General features: G+C 29.6%; 1 protein-coding gene across 4 annotated transcripts in view; it reads right to left on the minus strand.

The window, feature by feature from the left end:
- LOC107438692 (uncharacterized) overlaps window positions 1–23,049 on the minus strand; it is a 74,372-nt gene that overhangs the window by 40,282 nt on the left and 11,041 nt on the right. For all 4 annotated transcript variants that reach the window (XM_016051022.4, XM_016051029.3, XM_016051037.4 and 1 more), the window contains exons 3-6: window positions 17,732–17,866; window positions 14,962–15,032; window positions 8,119–8,218; window positions 5,515–5,591 (exon numbers count right to left, since the gene is read on the minus strand). In XM_016051022.4, the coding sequence (XP_015906508.2) occupies window positions 5,515–5,591; window positions 8,119–8,218; window positions 14,962–15,032; window positions 17,732–17,866 (383 nt within the window). The remainder of the gene's footprint in view (window positions 1–5,514; window positions 5,592–8,118; window positions 8,219–14,961; window positions 15,033–17,731; window positions 17,867–23,049) is intronic.

A 23,049-nucleotide genomic window follows, 5' to 3' on the forward strand; every position in this document is an offset into this window, starting at 1 on the left:
TGCATTGTAGCCGGTGGCAGAAACTTCGAACACTTACTTTGACCCATGTGCCTTATGCTTTTTTCAATGTATTATTAAAACGATTTTTCACTTACGGTCTCTTTTCTTTATGGTGCGTCTGTGTACGTCACCGCTTCAGGAAATCATTTCTGACCCCACATTGTTAAATGATTTCGAGTCGTCAGGCTGCCCCCTACCCCTTCTAGAAGTTCTGAAACGCTTAACTGAGACACCCTGTATATATGCATTTTTTTTTCTCTGAATATTTAATTAATTCAGGTGGAAGTTGATGCCCAAGATATGCATACAAAACGAAAAAGTAAAAAATAAATTTTTTTATTCAATTTTTATGAAATAAATGACAAAAAAATTAAAAGAAAGATTAATTAGAATTTCATAGTTACATTATTAACATAGATTCTCAAAAAATTCCAATCAATCTATTGTAGAAAAAATAAGTAAATAAATAATTATTTTTTCATAAATTTCAAAAATTTTGGTTACTTGCAATAAAGTTATGGTAAAAATTGATACAATGAAATATAATTATAGATTATTTTAATATTAAACTAATTGTCAATAGCTGATATAAAAATTCTAAATACTTTTATAAGTTTCCTAAGTATTTAACAGTGAAAATACTTTCTTCCCCCTGTTTTGAAAAAAGTTTGTTTTACAATTAAATAACTTACATCCTATAACTAATCCAAAAATTAGCTACTTGCTTTTATATAAGATAAGAACTCAAAGAAAACAAAGACAGAAATGAAAAAAGTAAAGGAAAAGAAGGGAGAGAAAAAAATAAAAATTATAAAAATCCTTAAAAAAAATTAATTAATGTTAGAAAGTTTAACAATGAAAAGATATAATCTCATCGCGAAGTAACACGATTATCATTAAATAAGTACAAAAGTGAGGTAAAAGAGACCGATTTGTAAATAAAATTGACAGCATAGTTGAGTGCATAGTGAAAAATGCTAAGCAAGTGTTATAATGAAAAAGTCATCTTTGAACTTACAAGAATTTTTATTTAGCAATCAAAATTATAACTAAACTTAGACATCACATAACTTTATAAGAGAAAACAAACGACAAGAGTATTCTACTTTCCATAACACGAGATTCATAAAAAATCTCCAAATCTAATCTTGATTTGTCTTATACAGGCACATTTAACATCCATTCAAAGAACAACATTTGCATAATGAGGGTAGAAAAGGTAACACACCAAAAATTAATAAGTAAATTTTGTCTTTAAAATATTTTTAAATGTTCAAACTTCCTCTTTCAGTGGTTTTTCGAACTTATGATTTCTGACTCGCCATTCTTCTTACTCGAACCTTGTTCTTTGAAATTCATAGTCTGACAAAAATTTTAAGAAGTAAAAATATCACAAAAAATCACGAAAACTGCAAAATGAAACACAATAAATAGGAATGTATAAAGTGAGAAGGGAGAAAGAAGCCATGTACTACTTACAATTGACTTGCGATTTGCAAATATGATTTTAAAATATTTTTGGAACTAAGTTGCCAGATCGCAAAATATAAAATTAGAGTGTAAAAAGAGGGTAGCGAGGGATATACTTTCAAGGCGTGCTCATACTGAAGTTAAGAGCCATATTTGATTTGTCAATTAGCTTGGATTTGGCCAGAAAACAAGATTTGTACAAGGTAATACTTTATTTTGCTGGATAATTAAAAAAAAAAATTTCATTTGAGGGGGTGACCTCAAATATGCTAATTAATTAGTGCAGACGATATTTCAAATTACGAAATCAGACACAAAATTGGACTTTCTCTGGATAAGCATTTTTTTTTATTTTAATGAATTCAGATTTCTAACTCTCAAAACATATGGGGTAGCCGCAATCTGAAAAATATGGTCTGCATAGTTTGATCAGGAAAGCGGTCCAAAGTTTGGACCCCTTAATGTTAATTTTACTTTTCGTGTATTTCCCCACACCTCAAGAACTTTCAAAGTGAATTGAAACAGTTTTGCATTCAATTATAAAATTCGTTTATCCAAAGATAATTCCATGAAAAAAATTAATTTTAGTAAATATTTATTACCGTACTTTTGCGGAGAAACGCCGACCTGGTATATACTCTGCGCCCTCAAAAATCGACAGGAAAGAAAAAGATTTTCACCTAATACGCCGCAACCATTGTACACGCCGCGCCGAATTTTTAACAATTAACGAATTTTGAACGTAACACAGGTATTGATTAAAGACTTAACACATGCTCTAAATACGTATATTTATATAACTTAAATAGTTAAGTAAAAACCAATAAAAGGGTATTGAATATACAAAAAAATAGAAACAATCCTCGTATTTAAAATAGATTTCAATAACTTTTTAAGTAAAATTAAGCATTTTCTAATTTTAATGTGAAGTAACCATTAAAATAATACATCGAAAACCATTAAAAGAAGTTTGAAAATTGTTAAAAATAAAATGATGATACTTTTAAATCAACAATCCAAAATCCTGTTTTAGATATAAACGATAAATCCAAACAAATTTTGTTCAAAGAAAAACTAAAGAATAATTCATTTAGATATTACCTGTCACTATATATTCATATCACTGCACTTAAAAATCCCTCAAAATCAGAACTCTCTGTATAAAAGTAAATTAGGTTTACTAGTCCATTGTTTATTTCGGGTTAATCTCCGTCACTCACACTTTCAGCCTCACTTTCGGTTTCGTTTTGTCCCAGGATGATTTCCGTTTTTTTTAAAGCCATTTATCACAGTTTCCTTTTCTCTTTTAAATGCTGACAGCTTAAACGCAGCTGTATAAAATTTTCCTTTTGAAGGGAGGCATTTAAATTGGATAACTTAAATACAAGTTATGCTAAAACAAAACGAAAATAGTATAAACGAAACAAAAATATTATTGAAAGAAAAACATTAATAAAACAAAAACGCATCAGAATTGAAGATAAAACGATTAAAAAAAAATAAGCTGAGGAAGATGATCGAAATCAGACAGAAATATGAGCAATGAAAAAAAAACTACAATAAAAAGCGCTCTCCCAAGCATTTAAGACAAGTTTCTATTTTTAGCAATTCCTCCCCCTATTTTTTCTTCTCAATTCATGTTTTTTTTTAAATGATCCCTCTGCCAGTTGAAAGGAAATTCTTCTGGAGCATTTTAATTGTAAGATTATTCAAGGTTATTCCAAGCTCATCAGCACCCTTTATTCATCAAACATTCACATGGTTTTTAACAAGCAGCTGAAGAAAAAAGGGGAGTGGAGAGAGGCCTTCATGACAAGTGGAAGAGACATATTTCCTGAAAAATGCAGGGGGAGCATTTGTTTTACAGTTTATGTTATCACTGGCCCCACACTGATTTCCTTCATTCATTCCTTTCTGATTTATGCTTCTCCACTCCACGCCCATTTCCTACACTCAATAGCTGTTCATATGGCAGAAGGGAAAGAGAGACTTTGTTCTCTTGTGGATAGTGGTCTCCAGAAAGTGATTCCAAGAAAGGATTAGGGAGTGTAGGGAGGGGAAAATTCCAGGTGCACTGACCATTTTGTGGAGAAACATTAAGCATGAAAAAATAAATAAAAAGCACAGTAACAGGTGGAAAAATGATGATGAAATTTCCAGTGGGGTTTCTAAAAAGCAAAATTTGTTAAAGAAGAACAAAAAGTAATACTATATAGGCCGCATTGTTAGACACGCCTTCCTACTAAATTTTAAAGTTTTAAATCAATAACGCCGCGGCCTATCTCCGCGAAATTACGGTATTTTAATAAATATTAGCCGAAAAATTTTGAAATGTAAGAAATACTTTTTTAAATATTATTTTAAAGTATGTAATTTTACATGGTAAGATAAAATTTTTTAGCAAAATCGGTTAAATAGTTCCTGAGAAATCGAATTTTAAATATACGGCTTTTTATTTATACCTTATCTTTAATGTGAAAATGTGAGAAAGTAGAGCAAAAGTTAATCTGAGTAAGTTGGAATGATATCTATTAGTGATCTTATATATGGAATAAAATCTCATTTTTAAATGGAAAATCTATTTGCAGATATGCAAAATATACATGTACGTATGAACTCGGTTACCGGAAAATTTGTCAAAATCAAGTTTAGTATTGCAAAGAAACTGTCAAGATTGCACAGGTTAATCTGGCAGAGATGGATGTGTTATTTTCTCTGCTTCCTGCAGACGCAATTTTCCTGTTATTATGTCATTGTATATTTGTTTAGAATTTGCATAGAAATATTTGTTTTTAAGCTTTTTCCTACCAGATATATTAACATCATTTAAAATCATACATTGCGATAGAATCAGACATCTCAATTTGTTTTTACACAATTTAAGATTGCGCACTGTGTTTCATATTTGCACGATTTTATATCAAATTATTATATTCACATGATTTAAAAGCCAAATATTATGGTGATATATGTTCAAGTGACTTGAAAATTATACATTGGAATTTGCATTCACGCGATTTTAAAATCAAATATTGAGATTTGTATTGTGTATAATCTGACAACTTAAGTACACAAATTTTTAAAATCATTTTTGCAAGTTAGTTATAGGAACAAGACATCCTTTTTCCTTTTTTGATGTTTCTATTAGTGTTTTATTTTTCCTGATATTTTACTTGATAAAATTTTATTTATAAATCAGTTTCTCTCTCTTTCTTTCTTTTTTTGGTGCGCCTTACACTATAGCATTATAATATATTTATTTTGCTTTGGCTGAATTAATATAAGAAAGAACTATAAGATTTTAAAATCAAATATTGAGATTTGTATTGTGTATAATCTGACAACTTAAGTACACAAATTTTTAAAATCATTTTTGCAAGTTAGTTATAGGAACAAGACATCCTTTTTCCTTTTTTGATGTTTCTATTAGTGTTTTATTTTTCCTGATATTTTACTTGATAAAATTTTGTTTATAAATCAGTCTCTCTCTCTTTCTTTCTTTTTTTGGTGCGCCTTACACTATAGCATTATAATATATTTATTTTGCTTTGGCTGAATTAATATAAGAAAGAACTATTTTTGAGGGCATAATTGTATTAGTTCATAAAAATGTGATGGCTCAGATTTTTTTTTTTTAATATTCCAAATTCGATAAATTTTTTAAAATTTTTAATAATTAATTTTTTTATTATTCATTTATTTAGTCCTTTTCTTTATTTCTTTCCTTGTTCTCCTTTATTATGGGTTCTATGTACTTACAGCTTACGCATACTTAATAAAACTTATTAAATCTTGAATTCCTAATTTTCTTTGAAAGTTTCTCGATTACTTCATTTTTTATTGTCTCCTTTTTTATTGTTTTAAAAGTATAATTTATTTATTCAATTTCTGTTCATTGGTTCGGTATATAATTTAGTGAATATGTAGCCATATCTTTTTGCATAACAAAATGCTCAGGATATTTGAACAATTGCTCAATATCTATGCAAAATGGCAGAAAAATGATGACAAAACTAATTATGAAGATAAAAGAAATTATGTTACCTTACAATAGAGCTGTATATTGCTTTCTAGTAGTTCTATTTCTTCTTTAGACCACATTCCTTGCTTCCAAAGGTGACCTAAAAATAAATTAAATGAAAAATGGGTTGATTTAATTTTACGTCTACAAATAAAGAATATTTTTAAATGCACTCCTTAAATCATTCATTTTTGAAACTTTTCTTTCTTTTTTTAGCATTCTTTGTACAAAAGCTTATAAAATAACACCACATAAATTACCACAGTTAAATTTTGGGGTCACAAAAAAGTATATCTACAACATTAATAAATCAGCGCAATAGATAACCTAGAACAATGAATTACCAGAATTCCATCTTTTTCCTAAAAATTTGGAATTCAAATTCCAGTTTTCAGTTAATATTTTCAGCTTCTTTACAGAATGTGTTCTCCGTATAAAATTTTTTTTAAACATCCTACAGCTTGAGAAAAGATGTTGACGGAATTACATTTTATCATAAATATTACATAATGAAAACTTCTTAAATTAAGGCAAATTTGATGACTCACCAAATAATATGTTTTAAATTAGATTCTATACTTGGTAGTTCAATTAAACTAAGAGAAATAAGAGAAAACAGAAAATTTTTAATAAAAATGTGGAGAAAATGTAAACAAAAAAAAAAAAAAAAACAAACATATAAGAAGACATTGTATCTTTCTTAACTGTGATATTTATTTATTTTAGTATTATAGTCTCTACTCCTACGAGCTTAAACTTATATTTTTATGATATACTTACAGCTAATGCATATTACAATGTATGGACAGCAGTGCATATTTTAACATATTAAATTATACCACTAGTCCACTCAGTGAAAAGACAGTACTGTATAGTGAAAATCAGTGCCACCTAATGCCTCCCAGTCCAAGTCATTGCAAAACTTAATTTCCTCATATTTTATTTTTACACAGAATAGTTTACATAGACTATTAATTATGAAATTCATAAAAAAATAAGCGCTCACAAAAATAAAATAATAGTCACTCTTTACTTTTCAAATCTTATTTTGAAAGAGGAATAAAACGCTTTATTCACTGATGAAAATATTCCTGACATTATATCTACTACCTACTAAGTTACCTGATCCTCTAAGAAAACAGCCGTGTCATTTTCACTCCTTTATTTGCCTCTCACTGACTTCGGACTTTTTTTGTCCTTATTTCAGTAGTATGGAATATCCCCAGAAGCACTTTTTTGTTCGATTTCAGGTCATAAATTGCTTCCAACTGAGAATTTTTAAGGCTTGCTCTAGAACTTACCATGTGATACTTTCCTCGCTAAAGTGTTCCTGATTCAATATAAATTTTTTGCAGTTACACAATTTAGATATTTTTTTAAAAATTAATATACAATTGTGTTTTGTTTGGTTATTCTAATTTCTTAACTGAATTATTTGTTTTATCCCAATCAATTTTACTTTACTTAATCATTTTCCAAATAAAACATGTGTGAACTTTTATATCAAAACTTTCCTTGGGTATCAGGAAGACATATAAATTCTCTCTTTGGAAGTATATAATTTTTTTTAATTAAACCCACTTATGATTGTGGTTAGAGAAAACATGGAATGTATGCCCAATTTTTCACAATGGCAGTTTTTAAAATAAAATTTTTTTAACATAAAATTTCCATGGTCTTTCCTGGATAAAAATTAGAGCTAGTGTGATTGTGCTTGTAGATTGTTAATAGACAGAAACAATATTTTAATATTTGGTATCAGGAAGACATATAAATTCTCTCTTTGGAAGTATATAATTTTTTTTAATTAAACCCACTTATGATTGTGGTTAGAGAAAACATGGAATGTATGCCCAATTTTTCACAATGGCAGTTTTTAAAATAAAATTTTTTTAACATAAAATTTCCATGGTCTTTCCTGGATAAAAATTAGAGCTAGTGTGATTGTGCTTGTAGATTGTTAATAGACAGAAACAATATTTTAATATTTGATTCCGCTTGATACAAAATTGTAACTTGGTTTTTTTATTAACAATATTAAAAAAAACTCATTGGGAAAGATCTGGGCTGTAGTGCTAAGAAGAAAAGAATAAAAAATAATATTCATACACATCTAATATTGGAACAATTTGCTTCTAAATGGGGGAAAGGTGCAGGAAGAATGCAAGCATTTTGTAGTGTTCAGTTGTTTTTCTATTTTTAACGTTGTTGTTTATCCAGTCATGATGGTTTATCTTTGGTAAAAACACCATTGTTAATAATTTATTCTTGCATAAAATATTGGAAATAAAAAGAAAGCAAGAACTTCTTGAATGTGAACTGTACCAAAATCATGAATATGTAAAAACCTTTTTATCAAATAATACCAACTTGTGAATTTTTATATATATATAAACAAAATCGAAGGTATAAATTTATAGTTCTCAATATTTAGTTAAGAGATAAAGGTTAAATGAATTTCATATATTTGGTTTAAGTGTATTATAAAAATAATTTATCTGAAACATTGATATGTAAAATAAGTATAGTAGACCTCATGATCGTAGGAGACAAGAGAATGAGTACATAAGTCAATAGGATTTGTTATTAGAAAAACTCTTAAAATATACTCTGATGGACTTTGTTACCCTTATTGTGGAGAGTTGTCTTTTCTTCTCTGCTAGTAAACCAGCTTTGGTTTATTCCTTCTCTTGTGGCTAAACTGCTTGACTCTTGCAAACTCAGCAACTAAAATTTTACAAATAAATTTTGATTTAACATATGTTTGAAGATTATGTAAGTACATAACTTAAGACAAAAAAAATACAAGAATTTCATCCTTTTTATAAACTCTCTTTTTCTTTTTGAATGTTTCTTAAGAATTTTGATGTATCCTTTTCTCTTAATCTATTAAAAATTACTATTGTCTACTGCATTCATATCAAAAATGTTTTTATTGGCTATTTTGATGAGGCAGATCATACTTAAAAGCGTTACTATATAAATAAAGTCAATAGATCCCTTGACGACTTAAATTTTATTTTTGCAACAATAATTTATTTGAAAAAAGTAATATGATTCAGAAATGCAATATGAGATTTCCAATATATCCTACATAGTCAAGCCTATTTCAAAATCAACTTAGCAAATACATTTTATAAGCTGTTTTAGTAAAATGAAGGTTTAATGTGAAGTTGAGTAGACAAGGTATTCATTTCATATTCATCATCCAAATTTTATGTTTCTATCTTTAAACAGTCATGGTTGAAATCAGAGATGGGCATTAATTACAGATAACTACTGCAATTACTTGTAATCACAATTACAAGTAATCATGATCTCTGATTACATCAGAGTCAGGCAAAAACGTAACGGGTTACAGTAATCATGATTACAAACTTTGATAATAACTGTAATCGTGATTACGATAATCAATTTATTGTAATAGTGATTCTAAGTAATTGACTATTAAGGAATCAATTGAAATATCGAAATATATGATTACATGTAATTATGATAACAAGATATCTAAATATACGATTGCATGTTAAAATGATTGTATACCATGTATAAATGTTTATATTATACAGTACAGATAGTATAATATATTGTATAATGATACACATTGTAGGCATTTACATGATCTCTGTAATAATGTAGGTTTAAAATATATGTACGTTATGTATAAATCTAATATTTAATTACAAATGCATATGCAAACAATGTAGATATGTACGTTTTTACACAATGAATGTATATATAATTTATGCACATACTTGTGTATGTATTTAACAAGAGAAAATTGTATTTTCATATGTAAATTTTTTGCACATACAAATAATAAGCACATACATATTTACTGCTGGGAAGAAGAGGTAAGTTTTACTGGTTTGTGTGGAATATGTAGATAAGGTGATTGTTGAAAAGAAACTCACCCAGTTCTAATCCGTAGTCGACATCCTAGGTCCCCCTCTTCTGTTAAAACTGTTTCTTTGGAAATGAAGACAAATTTACACAATTTCAAAAGGAAATATATTTATTTGTAAATCAGTAGCAGATATCCATCTGGACCTGAATGCTTGGCGACAATACTTTTTTAGCTTTCTAAGCAACGAGCCAAATATCTTCTACGCCCATATTCTCTTAAAATGCAATGCTTTCTTTACATTTTATTCTTAAAGTGGAATTAGGAAGTTTTACAAATTTAAATTTCAAATCTTAGAATCTATAAAAAGTGATGAAACAAAGCAAAGCTGGAAAATTAAATATATATTCGAAGCACACACAGGTGAATTAGCAGAAAAAGCAACTTACTTCCTTGAATGTACAGAGAATACTAGTCCAAGTGAAAGGCATCCCCTTTTCAGTGTATATCGGTTATGGATATCCCCAAAATTACAACCTGAGGCACTAGACACCCAGGAAAACAGCAAAGGCCTCGGACCAGTTAGTATTTATGCACACAACATTGTAATGATCACATCACACTTACATACTGTACTTATAAATGGTATATATACAATATATGCACATCCAAAGTATGCATGTACATTTGTATGTATGTTTAATAGCATCTGCATATCCATAATATATGTGTACAATGGTTAACCCATTGGACATACATATGTACACACATATATTCAACATGCATATAGTGCACATATGTAGAGTGCAAAAAAAATAAACTGACCACCCTAAAAAACTTTTGATCTAACGATGGAATCGTCCAGTTCCAGGATTTGGTTTTAATTGTTTGAGGGGGTTACTTCAAATATGCTAATTAATTAGCGTAGACAATATTATAAGTCAGTCACAATCATATATTTTCTCTGATCTTTTGTTCTGGCAGATTCGGATTTTTGATCCTCAAAATATAGGGGGTAGCCACAATCAGGGAAATATAGTCTCTATACTTTGGCTAGGAGAAAGGTCCAAAGTTTGGCCCCTTTAATAATAAATTAACTTTTTGGATATTTTGCTATATTTTGGCAGCTTTTTAAGCCAATTAAAATTTTTTTTGACATACAATTCCTTAACCCAAAGACAATATCATGTAAAAAAAATTTTTTAGTAAGCATTTTTTTATTTAATAGAAGTCGAAAATTTTTTGAATTGTAAGGTGCACAATTTTTCACATCATTTTAAAGAGTGTATATCACATGGCAAAATATAAAATTTGAATGAAGTTGGACGCATGGTTCTTGAGAAATCCAATTTCAGAAATACTACTTCTTCAGAATTCGATTTCTCAGGAACTATACGACTGATTTCACTTTAAATTCTGTATTTGGTCATATAAAACTGCACTCATGTAAAAAATTTAATTATTTAATAAAATAATAAAAAACAATAAATATATCCTAAAAGCTATTCTTTTCATAGAATTTTCCTAGGAAAAACGAATTTTACAATTGTCTGCAAAAGCTTTTCAATCAGCTCAAAAAGTTCTTCAGATATATGTAATATACAGAAATGGGTTAAAACTTTAGAACACTCTCATGAGCAAACTATGGAAACCATATTTCCCAGATTGAAGCTATCCCCTACATTTTGTGGGTCAGAATTCCAAATCCATCATAAAAAGGTAAGTTTATTCAGGAAAAATACATTTTTGTGTCTGATGCAGTATCTGATTGGATAATGTTGTCTGCACTAATTAAGTGGCATATTAAAGGCCAACTCCTTTGAATCACAAAAATTGAGTACCAGAATGCTAAAATTCGATCATTAGATCATAAGTTATTTAGGGTGATCAGTTTTTTATGTACATATGTATTAATGCATTTCACTGTACATATGTATTAATAAAGTATACACAAATACATATTAAAGTATACATATATGCACAGCATATATGTGTTAATTAAAAAATATTTATTTACTGTGTTAAAAAATAGTACTTATTTGAAATTCAATTTCTCAGGAACTATTTAACCGATTTTACTCCAACTTTGTGTTTGGACATGTAAAATTACAATCTTTAAAATAATGCAAAAAATTGTATGTATTACAATTCAAAGATTTTTCGATCATTATTAAATAAAATAATGAAACATAATAAATATTGAATAAAAATTATTTTTTGCATGGAAATTATCTTTGGATAAACAAATTTTATAATTGTGTGCAAAAATGTTTGAATTTGCGTAAAAAGTTCGGGAGTTATGGCCGAATACACATAAAGTAAAATTAACATTAGGGGGTCCAAACTTTGAACCAAAATATTGGGACCATATTTTCTAGATTGTTGCTACCCCTATATTTTGAGGGTAAGAAGTATAAATCCGTCGGGAGAAAAAACGAATATTTAATTAGAAAAAGTAGATTTTCATGTCTAATTTTGTAACTTAAAATATCGCAATAATTAATTAGTATATTTGAGGTCACCTTCTTGAGTCCTAGAATGTGAAAATCCGATCATAAGTTCAAAAGTTTTTCAGGGTGGTCCATTTATTGTGCACTGTACAGATATACAACTATTGTATGAGCCCAAAACAGTGGTTGGAAAAACTACAATATTTTTGTAGTTTACTAGAACTACAACTACTTTTTTACAAATGCAGATAATTACAACTACTTTTTTTTTAAGTATAGTAACTAAAAACTATTTTGGAATTGTAGTGACTACTTCACTACTTCAAGGAACTGAACTTTGCCGGAGAAATTAATTTACACATTATGTTCAAAATGGTTTTGAATAAAACATTGGCTTAGATTAAACATGAAGAATTATTTAGAAATATTTATTCATGTTTACATGAGCCAGTTTGATTATCTAAAAGACTTCTTTAGAATTTGTTCATTTAGTCTTCAAATTTTTATGCCCTTCTTGACAGAGAATAATTAATTTAAGGGATGCTAGGAAATTACCAAATACTTGTCAAGTGCTCTTTTATTTCCTCTAAGAAATTAAGCACATCAAAAATATGTTTCTTTCCTTTGAAATATCATCGTTTTATGAACCTACAGTCACATGTGAAAGAGTGAAAAAATAGATAAATTATCTATATATATTCATAATGGCTAGCTTAAATATTAGTTACACGTAACTCTAAGTACACTATTGTTAACTCACATAGGCATTTAAAATTGCATTATTTGCGAGACCCGTAAAGAATTGTACTCATCAAATTAAAATTTGTTGCGTTAGAACCCTGTTCTATACTAAACTAACATAAAAAGTATTTGGCAGGAATCGCTACAAACTACTTTTTTTTAGTATCACACTACTCACTACACTACCTTTTTTAAAAAAGTAGCACACTACCCTACGAAAAAAAGTTGTGACTACGGTAGTTCCCTTACTTGTAGTATGCTACTTCCGACCACTGACCCAAAATATATCTATGAATGTACAGTGCTCCAAAATAAAAACATTTAATAACTTTTAATCTAATTCAATAGCTAGGCCTCATTCTTGATGGTTTGAGGAGGTGACTTCAAATATGCTAATTAATCAGTGAAGACTAAATTTTAAGTTATGAAATCAGGCACAAAAACGTACTTTCTCTGAATAAGCATACTTTTTTTTTCTCCAGCGGATTCAGATTTCTGATCACTAAAATATAGGGGGTAACTGCAATCTGGAAATTATGGTCCCTATAATTTGGTCAAGAGAGTGGTTCAAAGTTTTTATCCCTTCACGTTAGTTTTACTTTTTGTGCTTTTGCCGCATACTGAGAAATTTTCAAGAGACTTGAAAAATGTTTGCACTCAGATTTAAAATTCATTTAACCAATGACCCTGGAAAAAAAATTTTTTAAATAAATATTTAGAATTTTTTATTATTTTAATTAATACTAATCCACAAAATTTTAAAATATCAAAAGTTTGGAAAAAACCTCGAAATATGGCAAAATATACAAAAAATAAAATTAACATTAAGGGCCTTCTGACCAAGTTATTGGGACCATATTTCCCAGTTTGCGGCTACACCCTATATTTCTGAAGCCAAAAATCCGAATCTGTCAAAAAAAGATATGTGTATTTAGAGAAAGTACCTTTTTGTTCTGATTTGATAACTTAAAATATGATCTGTACAAATTAGCATATTTGATGTCACTCCCTTGAAGAATGACTCCAAGAACCTGAAAATCTGATCATTTAATCAAAAGTTATTTAGGGTGGACCATTTTTTATTTTGTGCACTGTACACACATTTACTATATATATATATGTATACATATAAATGCATTGCAAACATAAGCAAATTTTATTACTTACATAAAAATATGTAAGCACATACTTTCATACTGCATTTACTTAAAGTATGCAATCGTTATTACATGTAATCATACATTTTGATTGCAAGTAATCACAACTGATTGTTGTCTACCAATACCCATCAACTAATAGGAAGACAGGTGGGTGAGGCTAAACAAACAAAAAAGCTCATAAGGGATATGAAAAAAAGTATTTTTGTTTCTTCTCTTGCTGATGAAGGTTCATCACGGCCGGTTGTGATAAAGGAGGAAAAGTATTTGGAAAGGAAGGAGCCAAGCGTCATTGTAAAGTTTTGCGTGATAATATCCAAGATATCATGAAACCTGCCATGGGTACAATAGACCTCTGGTCGATGTGTCCTGCTCGTCAAAGCTGCCCAACCTCTAAGTCTATATGAAACCTGCCCTCAGGTGTTCAGCTTGATAAGGTGGTGTCAAACAAATTTCTGGTCTCATCTACGAAGAAAATAGAGATGTTCTCAAAATTTTCCTTGAGAAGCTTATCCGTGATGCTGTCACTGAGCACGCAAAGAGGAAAACTATGACAGCAATGGACATAGCGTACGCTCTGAAACGTCAGGGACGTACTTTGTACGGTTTTGGAGATTAATTTGGCCCCCTACCCATTTCAAGCAACTTTTTCTATGTGTTTCAGTTTAAAAAAAGTAATTGATTTAATAATAATTTAGTAATGTAATCACAATTACAGCTGTAATCAAAATGATGTCATGTTCTAATCATGATTAGGAGTGATTTGATTACTGTAATTCAAAAATGTAATCCATTAAAGTTTTGCTCAACTTTGGTAAGAATGTCATGTAATTTTGATCCTGGTCAAATGACATGGATAGCACCTGAATTGGTACCCCTTTCTTCAAACCTCCACACCACAGCCAATGAAAGGACTTTCAGGCACGACAGATTCAACATATACCTTGCTGCGTATACATGCCGGTTGTATAGTCGGCAACCAGGAACAAACTCACTACCCCAGCGTTTCAACCAGTGGTGTGAGCAACGCCTTCACTAACAGTGCCACTAAGAATTGCGCACGACCTTTCAACTTTAAGTGAGTACTACAGAAATTTTCTTGAATAGAAAAAAAATTCTTGAAAACACAATGCATTAAAATGGGAATCCCAAATTTTCTATTTTATTTCCCTCACTGAATATCCCATATTAACTCCACTTCATTAAGAGGGGGGGAAATAGCCTCAAACTAGATCAATTTTCTAATAAAAAAGTTCATTAAAACCTATATAACTTTACCTGGGAGGGATCTAAAGTTGGAAAACCTTTAGGAGGAACTTCTACAATACTAGAGAAACCTTCAAGTCCATCTACAAGTAAACCAACATTAATATACATAGAGATGAGCATTCTTTAGATACATGTATATTTTTAGAGTCTATTTAAAAATCAAAAACTATGCAGATCCTAAATTAATATGTAAATAAATAAGGCTGATCAGAGTATCGGAGTGACAAAGACAGGATAATAGTGGCATAAGCAAAACATTTGCCCTACTGTAATCTTGGAAGTATAGTAGTCTTAGAATTCTAGGAGACTCTACCTCAGTGATATTAGAAATTTTTTAATAACTTTAAAAATTTCAAAGCTGTTTAAAGTAAGAAAGAAGGTAATCACTATATTTCTTGAAACTCCACACAGAAAATATTCAAATAAATTAAAATTTTTGACTTAAAAAATAAAATTTATTTAAATATTTTAATATGATAAATTAAACAGGGTTTTTGAACAGAAAATAAGTAAAGGTTGGAGGATAATTTCGGATTTGAAAGGGAAAAAAAAAGAAATTATTTCAATATTGGAGAAAATCTGGAATGCTAACTGATTCATTTCATTTTGTCTTGATGGGGGGGGGGGATAGAGTGGCATAGCCAGGCTTTCATTTTTTTGGGGGGGGGGGTGTGGAAGGTCTGAAGGAATTTTAGTATTTAATTTTTTTTTGTTATATTTTAATTGTTAAAATTTCTTAACTCATTTCGGGATTGGATTTTAGACCACATGGGCTCCCCTCGGCTAAACTGCTTGAAGGATCTTTAAAAACTGCACAAACTTGAGGAGAAACAACTAAAGGCATTCCAGATCCACTTTACAACTAAACTTAACTGGTTATTGTTTATATTAATTCCTATTTTGGTCTTTAGCATCAATAGTTATTAAATAGAAAGCATTTCAGTTTTTACTAACTTAAATATTACCTAGTGGTCAATACTACTCCGAAGATTTTTATTTTCAATTTCTTACTTTCATAATTTTTATTTATTTTTACAAAAAAAAAAATTATGCATTAAGAGTGGCAGCCTTGTATATATGCTACAGAAGAAAAGTTAAAGAAAACCAATAGTTTTACAGTTTATAGCAAAGAAAGTTAAAAACAAGGATTGTTACAAAATATTTTTTCTTAAAATTTAATTCACGTACATAAGAAATTTGTCAATAAAGAAATAATTGATTACGAAATATTTTTATTCATTATTCCTAATAAAATGCAATAAAATCTACAAATACTATTTTAAACCTATGTCACTAATTTTAAAGAATGAAAAATGTACATATTTTAAAAGGATTAAAATTATGTTTTTATACAGATTTAAATAAAATAGAAAAAAAAACTTGAGAAGAGCAAGCAGTTGTTAAATAAATCACAAAGTTTCAGAGGGGTCTTTAAAAATCCATGTTAATCCATTATTTAAACACTTTTTTAAAACTTTATACTATGTAAAAATAACATTCGCATGCATGTTAAAACACAAAAATCCATTCATGCGAAAAAAGATTACATTTCATTCTTAGTTATCATTTGTAGTTTTAAATCCAAGCTACATTATTTTCAGAAGTATTTTTCATTTTTGTCCGAAAATCCCCCCACCCCCCAATTATATAATTATTTTATAAATATGAGTTAAAATTATCATATTTTGCTTAGTTCCAACTTTTGTTCCAACCCTTAACAATCGGTTAACTTTCAAGAAAGTGGTCATAAAAGTGTCTATTTTTTTTATCCCTGAAAATTATATAAAATTATGTGTATGAACAATATATGTATTCATTTTCAATTTTCGATTTGTTTTTAGCTTGAAATTTTAAAAAATTAAATTTTCAGGAAAAGCCAACATTTAGGGTTACTATGACTTAATGTTGGTTTTCCAGCAAGCAAGGAAAATTTAAAAAATATGTGTTTTAAATAATAAAAAATAATTTTATCAAACTTATGTATAATATAAATAAAGATTAGTAATTTTTTCTTGTGTGATAAATTTAAAAGCATGAGATACAGAGGCCAACATCACAATCTGGACAGTAGTAACGAGTTTCCTTCTTACATCTCTTATTGTTTTCATCCCTTCTGACACAACAAATTTTCCAAACTATCTACAATTACCTTAAAAATATCCTGGTACTGCCATTTGGTGTGTAAAATGAGAAATAATTTTTTTTCTGGGCAAAAGAAATTAATTAGTTTTATTCTTATTGGCGCATTACTACTGAACATTCTAGCCAGGAAATATCACGGGAACGAGAAATAAGAGTGCGAAACTTCACTCTGTCATTTTCACGGGAGCGAAAAGGGAGGGGTTAAAAAAAAATCCATAAAGAAAAACCTTACACAGAACAGAAACGCGCTAGTATACTGAAAAAAAAAAAGGTAATTAGAAAAAGAATGAAAACAATTTTCATATGAATATTATATGTAAAACAAAAACAGATTAACGTTAATGAATCAACAATCAAGAATAAGATTGTAAATTATAAGGTAACGAGGTTTAAGAAGCTAGGGACAACCAAATTTTAAAATAAAGTATTTAAATTCTCTAAAAACACAAACAGGTATAGTAATCATTTTATTTAATCTCATATTATTTAAAATTATCATATATCATATATGAATTCACTAATTGGATTAAAAAACTAAATGATTCACTAAGGATTAAAAAACAGATTAATGTTTCAATAATTCTTTCAAAAAAAAAAAATTAGATTTGTAGAAAATTTATGAAGCAGTGTCTATTACCTTGTAATGCTAAAATAAAAGTTTGCCCATCTTGTTCAATGCAAATACGTTTGGCAAGACCTTCACTTCCGTCTGATGGATGATTGAAGGCAGCTGCATTGATGGGAAGTTTGTGTTCATTTAGGAAACCAGCTCCTACAATAACAAATTTACATTGATTGATTTATTTGATGAGCGTAATATGAAAACAAAATGATAAGTTTTCTAATTCTTAATCATTTGATCAGTTTTATATTCATTCCACAAAACTAAAAAGGTTAATAAATTTTTTGTATTATACATATGGCAAAATGTAGTTTCATCAACTGCTGGCATTGCTTTAACAAAAAGCCTATAATCTACTTAAGTGGCACTTTTGTTATAATTTATTTTACAAAAATGCTAAAATGTTTTTTATATGAATCTACATAAATTTTGCGGCACATTTTAAATTATCCTATTTATTTATTTTTAGAGGTTAATTCATACGGTGAACCTTTAAAAATAGGTATTGTTACATGGTTTACCATGTCACAATACCTGTTTCAACAACTTTTAAAACATTTTATTCAGAATATAAATAGGCAACTTTTATTGCTCCAGATTTCAGACTTAATTTATAATGAATAATAAATATTTAATTAACAAAATAAAATCATAATTACATGCATCACATAGGAACAGTAACTCTCAGTAACAGCATAGATTAAAAAGAGAAAATGGTTTGTTTGACTGTGAGTGATATTTAAATTTTAAAAAAATTACCCAATACAAGTGTATAATAATTTGGAAACACTGACTACAAGAATGAAGATAAGGGTTATAAAAATTAAGAATGTTGTGACTTTTGGGAGATCATAAGTTTTTATTAGTCTATTGAATTATTGGGTAAATTTCTGAGCTGCACAAGATGCGTAGGATTTTTAATTTCTTGCCCTGCTTTCGAAATTTTGGACATTTGATGGCCTACAGAACGTCAATGATTATCCTAAACTTATTTCAAGATATAACAATTTAAATCAAAGATGCACAACCTGTAGCCCTCCACCTGTTAATGTAGAGCATCTTTAAAAAATCATTATTAACATAAATTACATATATATATATATATATACATTTTGAAATAAATAAATAAATAAAAAGTAAATTTTGAGTCACACATTTTAGTCATCACCTTATGACGCACACTCTATCATAAATCAATATGGTTTGACGGTGGTTGTCGCACCATATGGTTTAAAAAATTTCATAATTTTTAATATAATATTAAGTTAATCGACTTTGAGCAAACACTTTTGGCACTCTTTTTTTGTGCAGGTTTCATCCTAAGTCCAAAAAAATTTTCAATCATTTTTTGACACTTATTGCCAAGCATTTTCACAGGGCTTTGAGAGACACAATATTTTTTAATACACTATTGTTACAACACTCGAATCTGAAATTAAGCATGCAAATAATCCCTTTTTGGTGGGTTTTCTTCTTGCTACTTTTAATATAAATAAATTAATCTTCTGATCATTTCTTTTTCAACAGTTAATGCTATGCATTTCCACATGGTATTGAAAATCGATATTGCAATTAAACTATCATTTTTTGATGCACTTCATATGTGATGATTTCATCATACATAAAAATAATTTTTTATTCCCTTGCCTGCAGTTATTGCTACGAATTGATATGTACATGGTTTAAGAAATCACAGTATTTTTAATAGGATATTATTATCTTTTATTACTTTTTTTATGTTCATATTTGTGTCTACTTCATCACAAATTCAAGTAATCTTTTAAAGGGATTTTTGGTACTAATTGCAAAATATTACCACTGATTGTAAATTGATATTTTAAATATTATATTATTATGACAATCAAGTTGCTTATTTAAATTATAATTTTTGACACACTTTATTAGTGTTAATTTTATTGTTAATACAGTCAAACCCCGCTATAGTGAACACTTGGTGGTAGTGAACTGATTTAGTGGTCCCGTCCGTACTCCTACTTAAATAATGTTCTTTTTAACGCTTATATTAAACAGCTGAGAACTTGGAAAATCGGTTATCGTGGACTCATATTTCATTTCTCTAAATATCTTTTTCAGTCCTCCATCTTTAAACTCGCAGGTGTTCGGACTGAAAATGAATGCATTCCTATACAATGTGTCATATGTGTCTTATTGTTATGCTTATCACTTTTAACTATACTGTAATAAATGCTAAACAGAGCATTTATTTTATACTCCCCCCTCCCTAACAAGCCTCTCTAAGTCCCTTTTCTCCAAGCTTGCTTTACAGCTAGTTAACTTGGTCACCTGCTGAATTTTTGGAGTTCTTTTATCTGCTCAAACCATATTCTTTACAAATCACCCCTTGACAATCAAGACGGGGAACAATCTAACTCGTTCTACATCTGCTTTCTTCATATTCTTACATTATCTATTTGAGACAAGATTTTTATTTGAAAAGCAGTGAAAATGCAAATTCTCTTAAGAGAAAAGCGTTTTCAAAAGAGGACAAAGTTAAAATTGTAAAACGTATTGAAGATGGAATCAATCAATCGGCACTGAGTAAGGACTTTTCTTTGTCAAAATCTAGTTTCAAACATTTGGATAAATTGAAGTGCAATTTTTGCCGCATATGGCAAAAATATGGTTTCGTCAAAAAAAACTGTGTAGAGCTGAAAGAGAAAACGTAGAAGAAGCTTTGTTGAAAATATTCACTACTTAGCGAGATAGAAATCTTCCTGTGACCGGACCTATGCTTAAAATTAAAGAGCACGAGTTTGCTGAAAAATTAGAGGAAAAAGATTTCCTGTGCTCCAATGGATGGCTGGATAGATTCAAAAAACGGAACAATATTTCTTCAGGAGAGATTATTGGAGAAGATGCGAGTGTTGATGCAACGGATATGGAAAACTGAAGTGTTGCCAAATATTATACAGAATTATGAAGAGAAAGAAATTTTTAATGCTTACAAAGCTGGACTATTTTATAACTTGATTCCCAATCAGACGTTAAAATTTAAAGGAGAAAAATGCACTAATGGGAAACTCTCCAAAATGATAATAACAGTTCTTGTTTGTGTGAACATGAACGGCTTGGAAAAGCGAAAACTATCTGTCATAGGTAAATCTAAAAAACCGAGGTATTTTAAAAATTTTAAAAAACTGCCCGCTAACTACAAAGTCAATCAAAAAGTGGGGATGACCTCAAATTTTTTTGAAGAACTTCGACATTTAGAAAGTCTAAAGTGTATTAAGCTCGCATTTTTATCACTACGACTTCTGTGTTGCAATCAACGGACCAGGGTGTTATTCACAGTCTGAAGTCTCACTATAGGAGACAATTAATTACGCATATTTCGAATAACTCTGAGAAAACAACAACATGGACTCAGAATGCAACACCTCTCTTCTAGAAGCAATAGTTTTGCTAGAAAAATCATGGAGGCAATAGACATCAGCTACACTCTGCAACTGTATCCGACATTTTTCAAAGAATTTAGAAGAAAAAGATTCCAATGTGGAGGAAGAAGATGAAGAAAATTTACCTATTTCCTTATGGCTAAAAAAACATGAAATTGACATTTTTCTTAGAGAGGTTATTGAGCAATTTGCACTTCTGGTACTCCTGCCCATGATGAATTGTCAGTGAAATAAAACAAACAAAAAAAGGTAGAGAAGACTTATTACAAGCAAATGTTGAAGAAAATGGACTTTCAGCACCATCTATAGCTGAAATAAATTCGGCCATAAATGTCATTATTATATTTTTTTTCTATAGAAAATGCAGATCAAAAAAGCTTGCATTCTTTGCACATGGTAGATAAGAAAATTGATGAACTCTATATAAAATCAAATTGTGTTTAATCAAAAATCAAATTCTTTTTTCATAAAAAGTGGACTTAAAATTAATTTTTAGCTACATAAGGACATTTTTTTTATTAATTTTTGCTTTATTATCAGTTAATTAGTTAATAATTTATTAAATAACTTATGTAAAATTGCAAACCCAATTTTCAATCATTCAACTGTCTTATGTAAAAAATATTCTTAAAAAAATTTGGATAAATAAACCATCGTTTATAGTGGACACATTACTGAGTCCGCAGATAGTTCACTATAGCGGGGTTCGACTGTATAAATGATTTATTGATAATTTTTCAGTATTTACCATCATGCATTTCTTGGTGGTATTTAATACAATTTAAGGCTGATATTTTAATACAATATTATTACAACATGCTGAATTCTAAAATTGGAGCCTTGACAACTCTGTGTGCAAGTGGCCCTTCACTGAAAAAGGTTGTGCACCTTTAATTTTAAATTATTACAGATTCGTAATAAACAAAGCAAGATTTATTTAAAATGGAATAGTCTTATTGCACTATTATTATACAGTCTTTGCTCAAATCAAAAATATGAACAAGATTTTTTGAAAAAATCAGGACATTTTTTGGTGAAATACATACATATTATACTATTTTTAAGAAGAGGAAACCAAGAGAAAAAAATATAGTGTAATCTTCTGATTTGAAAATTTCATTTTGGGTGGTATATTTTCCAATTCTCCAATATATATATACATATATACTACTGTCGACTAAAATTGCTACACCAAGAAGGAATGCAAATAACAAAACGCTATTTGTTGGGCACGTACATTATAGTTGGAAGAGCAAGTGATTAAATTTTCAGGATATTTGGATGTATAGATCTTGAGGAATCAGTACTCAGAGCAGCCTCGCCTGGCAGCAATAACAGCAGTTATTCTCCTGGGCATCGAGTTAAACAGAGATTGGGTAGCATGGGCAGGTACAGCATTCCATGCAGCTTCAACATTATGCCACGATTAATCCACTGTAGTGACTGATGAGCGGTGGTGTGGCAGTCATTCGGCAACCATTGACCAGACGTTTTGAATTGGTGAGAGATCAGAATAACGTGCTGGCCAGAGCAACAGCTAACATGTTCAGAGTCAAGGAAGGTCAGGTCAGTGCAGGCAACATGCGGTCGTGCATTGTCCTGCTGAAATGTAGCATTATGGTGCCCTCAAAGATAAGGCAGAGCAACTGCCCCTAACACATCAGAAATGTAACAGCTGTTGTTCAAAGTTCCGGCAATGCAAACAAGAGGTGATTGAGATGTGTATCCAATGGCACCCCATACTATTACTCCAGGTGATGGGCCAGTATGATGATGTCGAATGCAAGCTGCCAATGGGCTTTCTCCATGATGTCGCCAAACATGGATGCCATCATGCCACTCCTGTGTCCAGGTTCGTCGTTGATCACACCATTGGAGGCGCTCTTGCCTGTGATGCAGCGTCAAAGGTAGCCGAAG

The sequence above is a fragment of the Parasteatoda tepidariorum genome, chromosome 4, assembly GCF_982258835.1.
Source record: "Parasteatoda tepidariorum strain Cologne lab strain chromosome 4, Ptep-v5.0, whole genome shotgun sequence".
In the NCBI taxonomy this organism is placed as follows: Eukaryota; Metazoa; Arthropoda; class Arachnida; order Araneae; family Theridiidae; genus Parasteatoda; species Parasteatoda tepidariorum.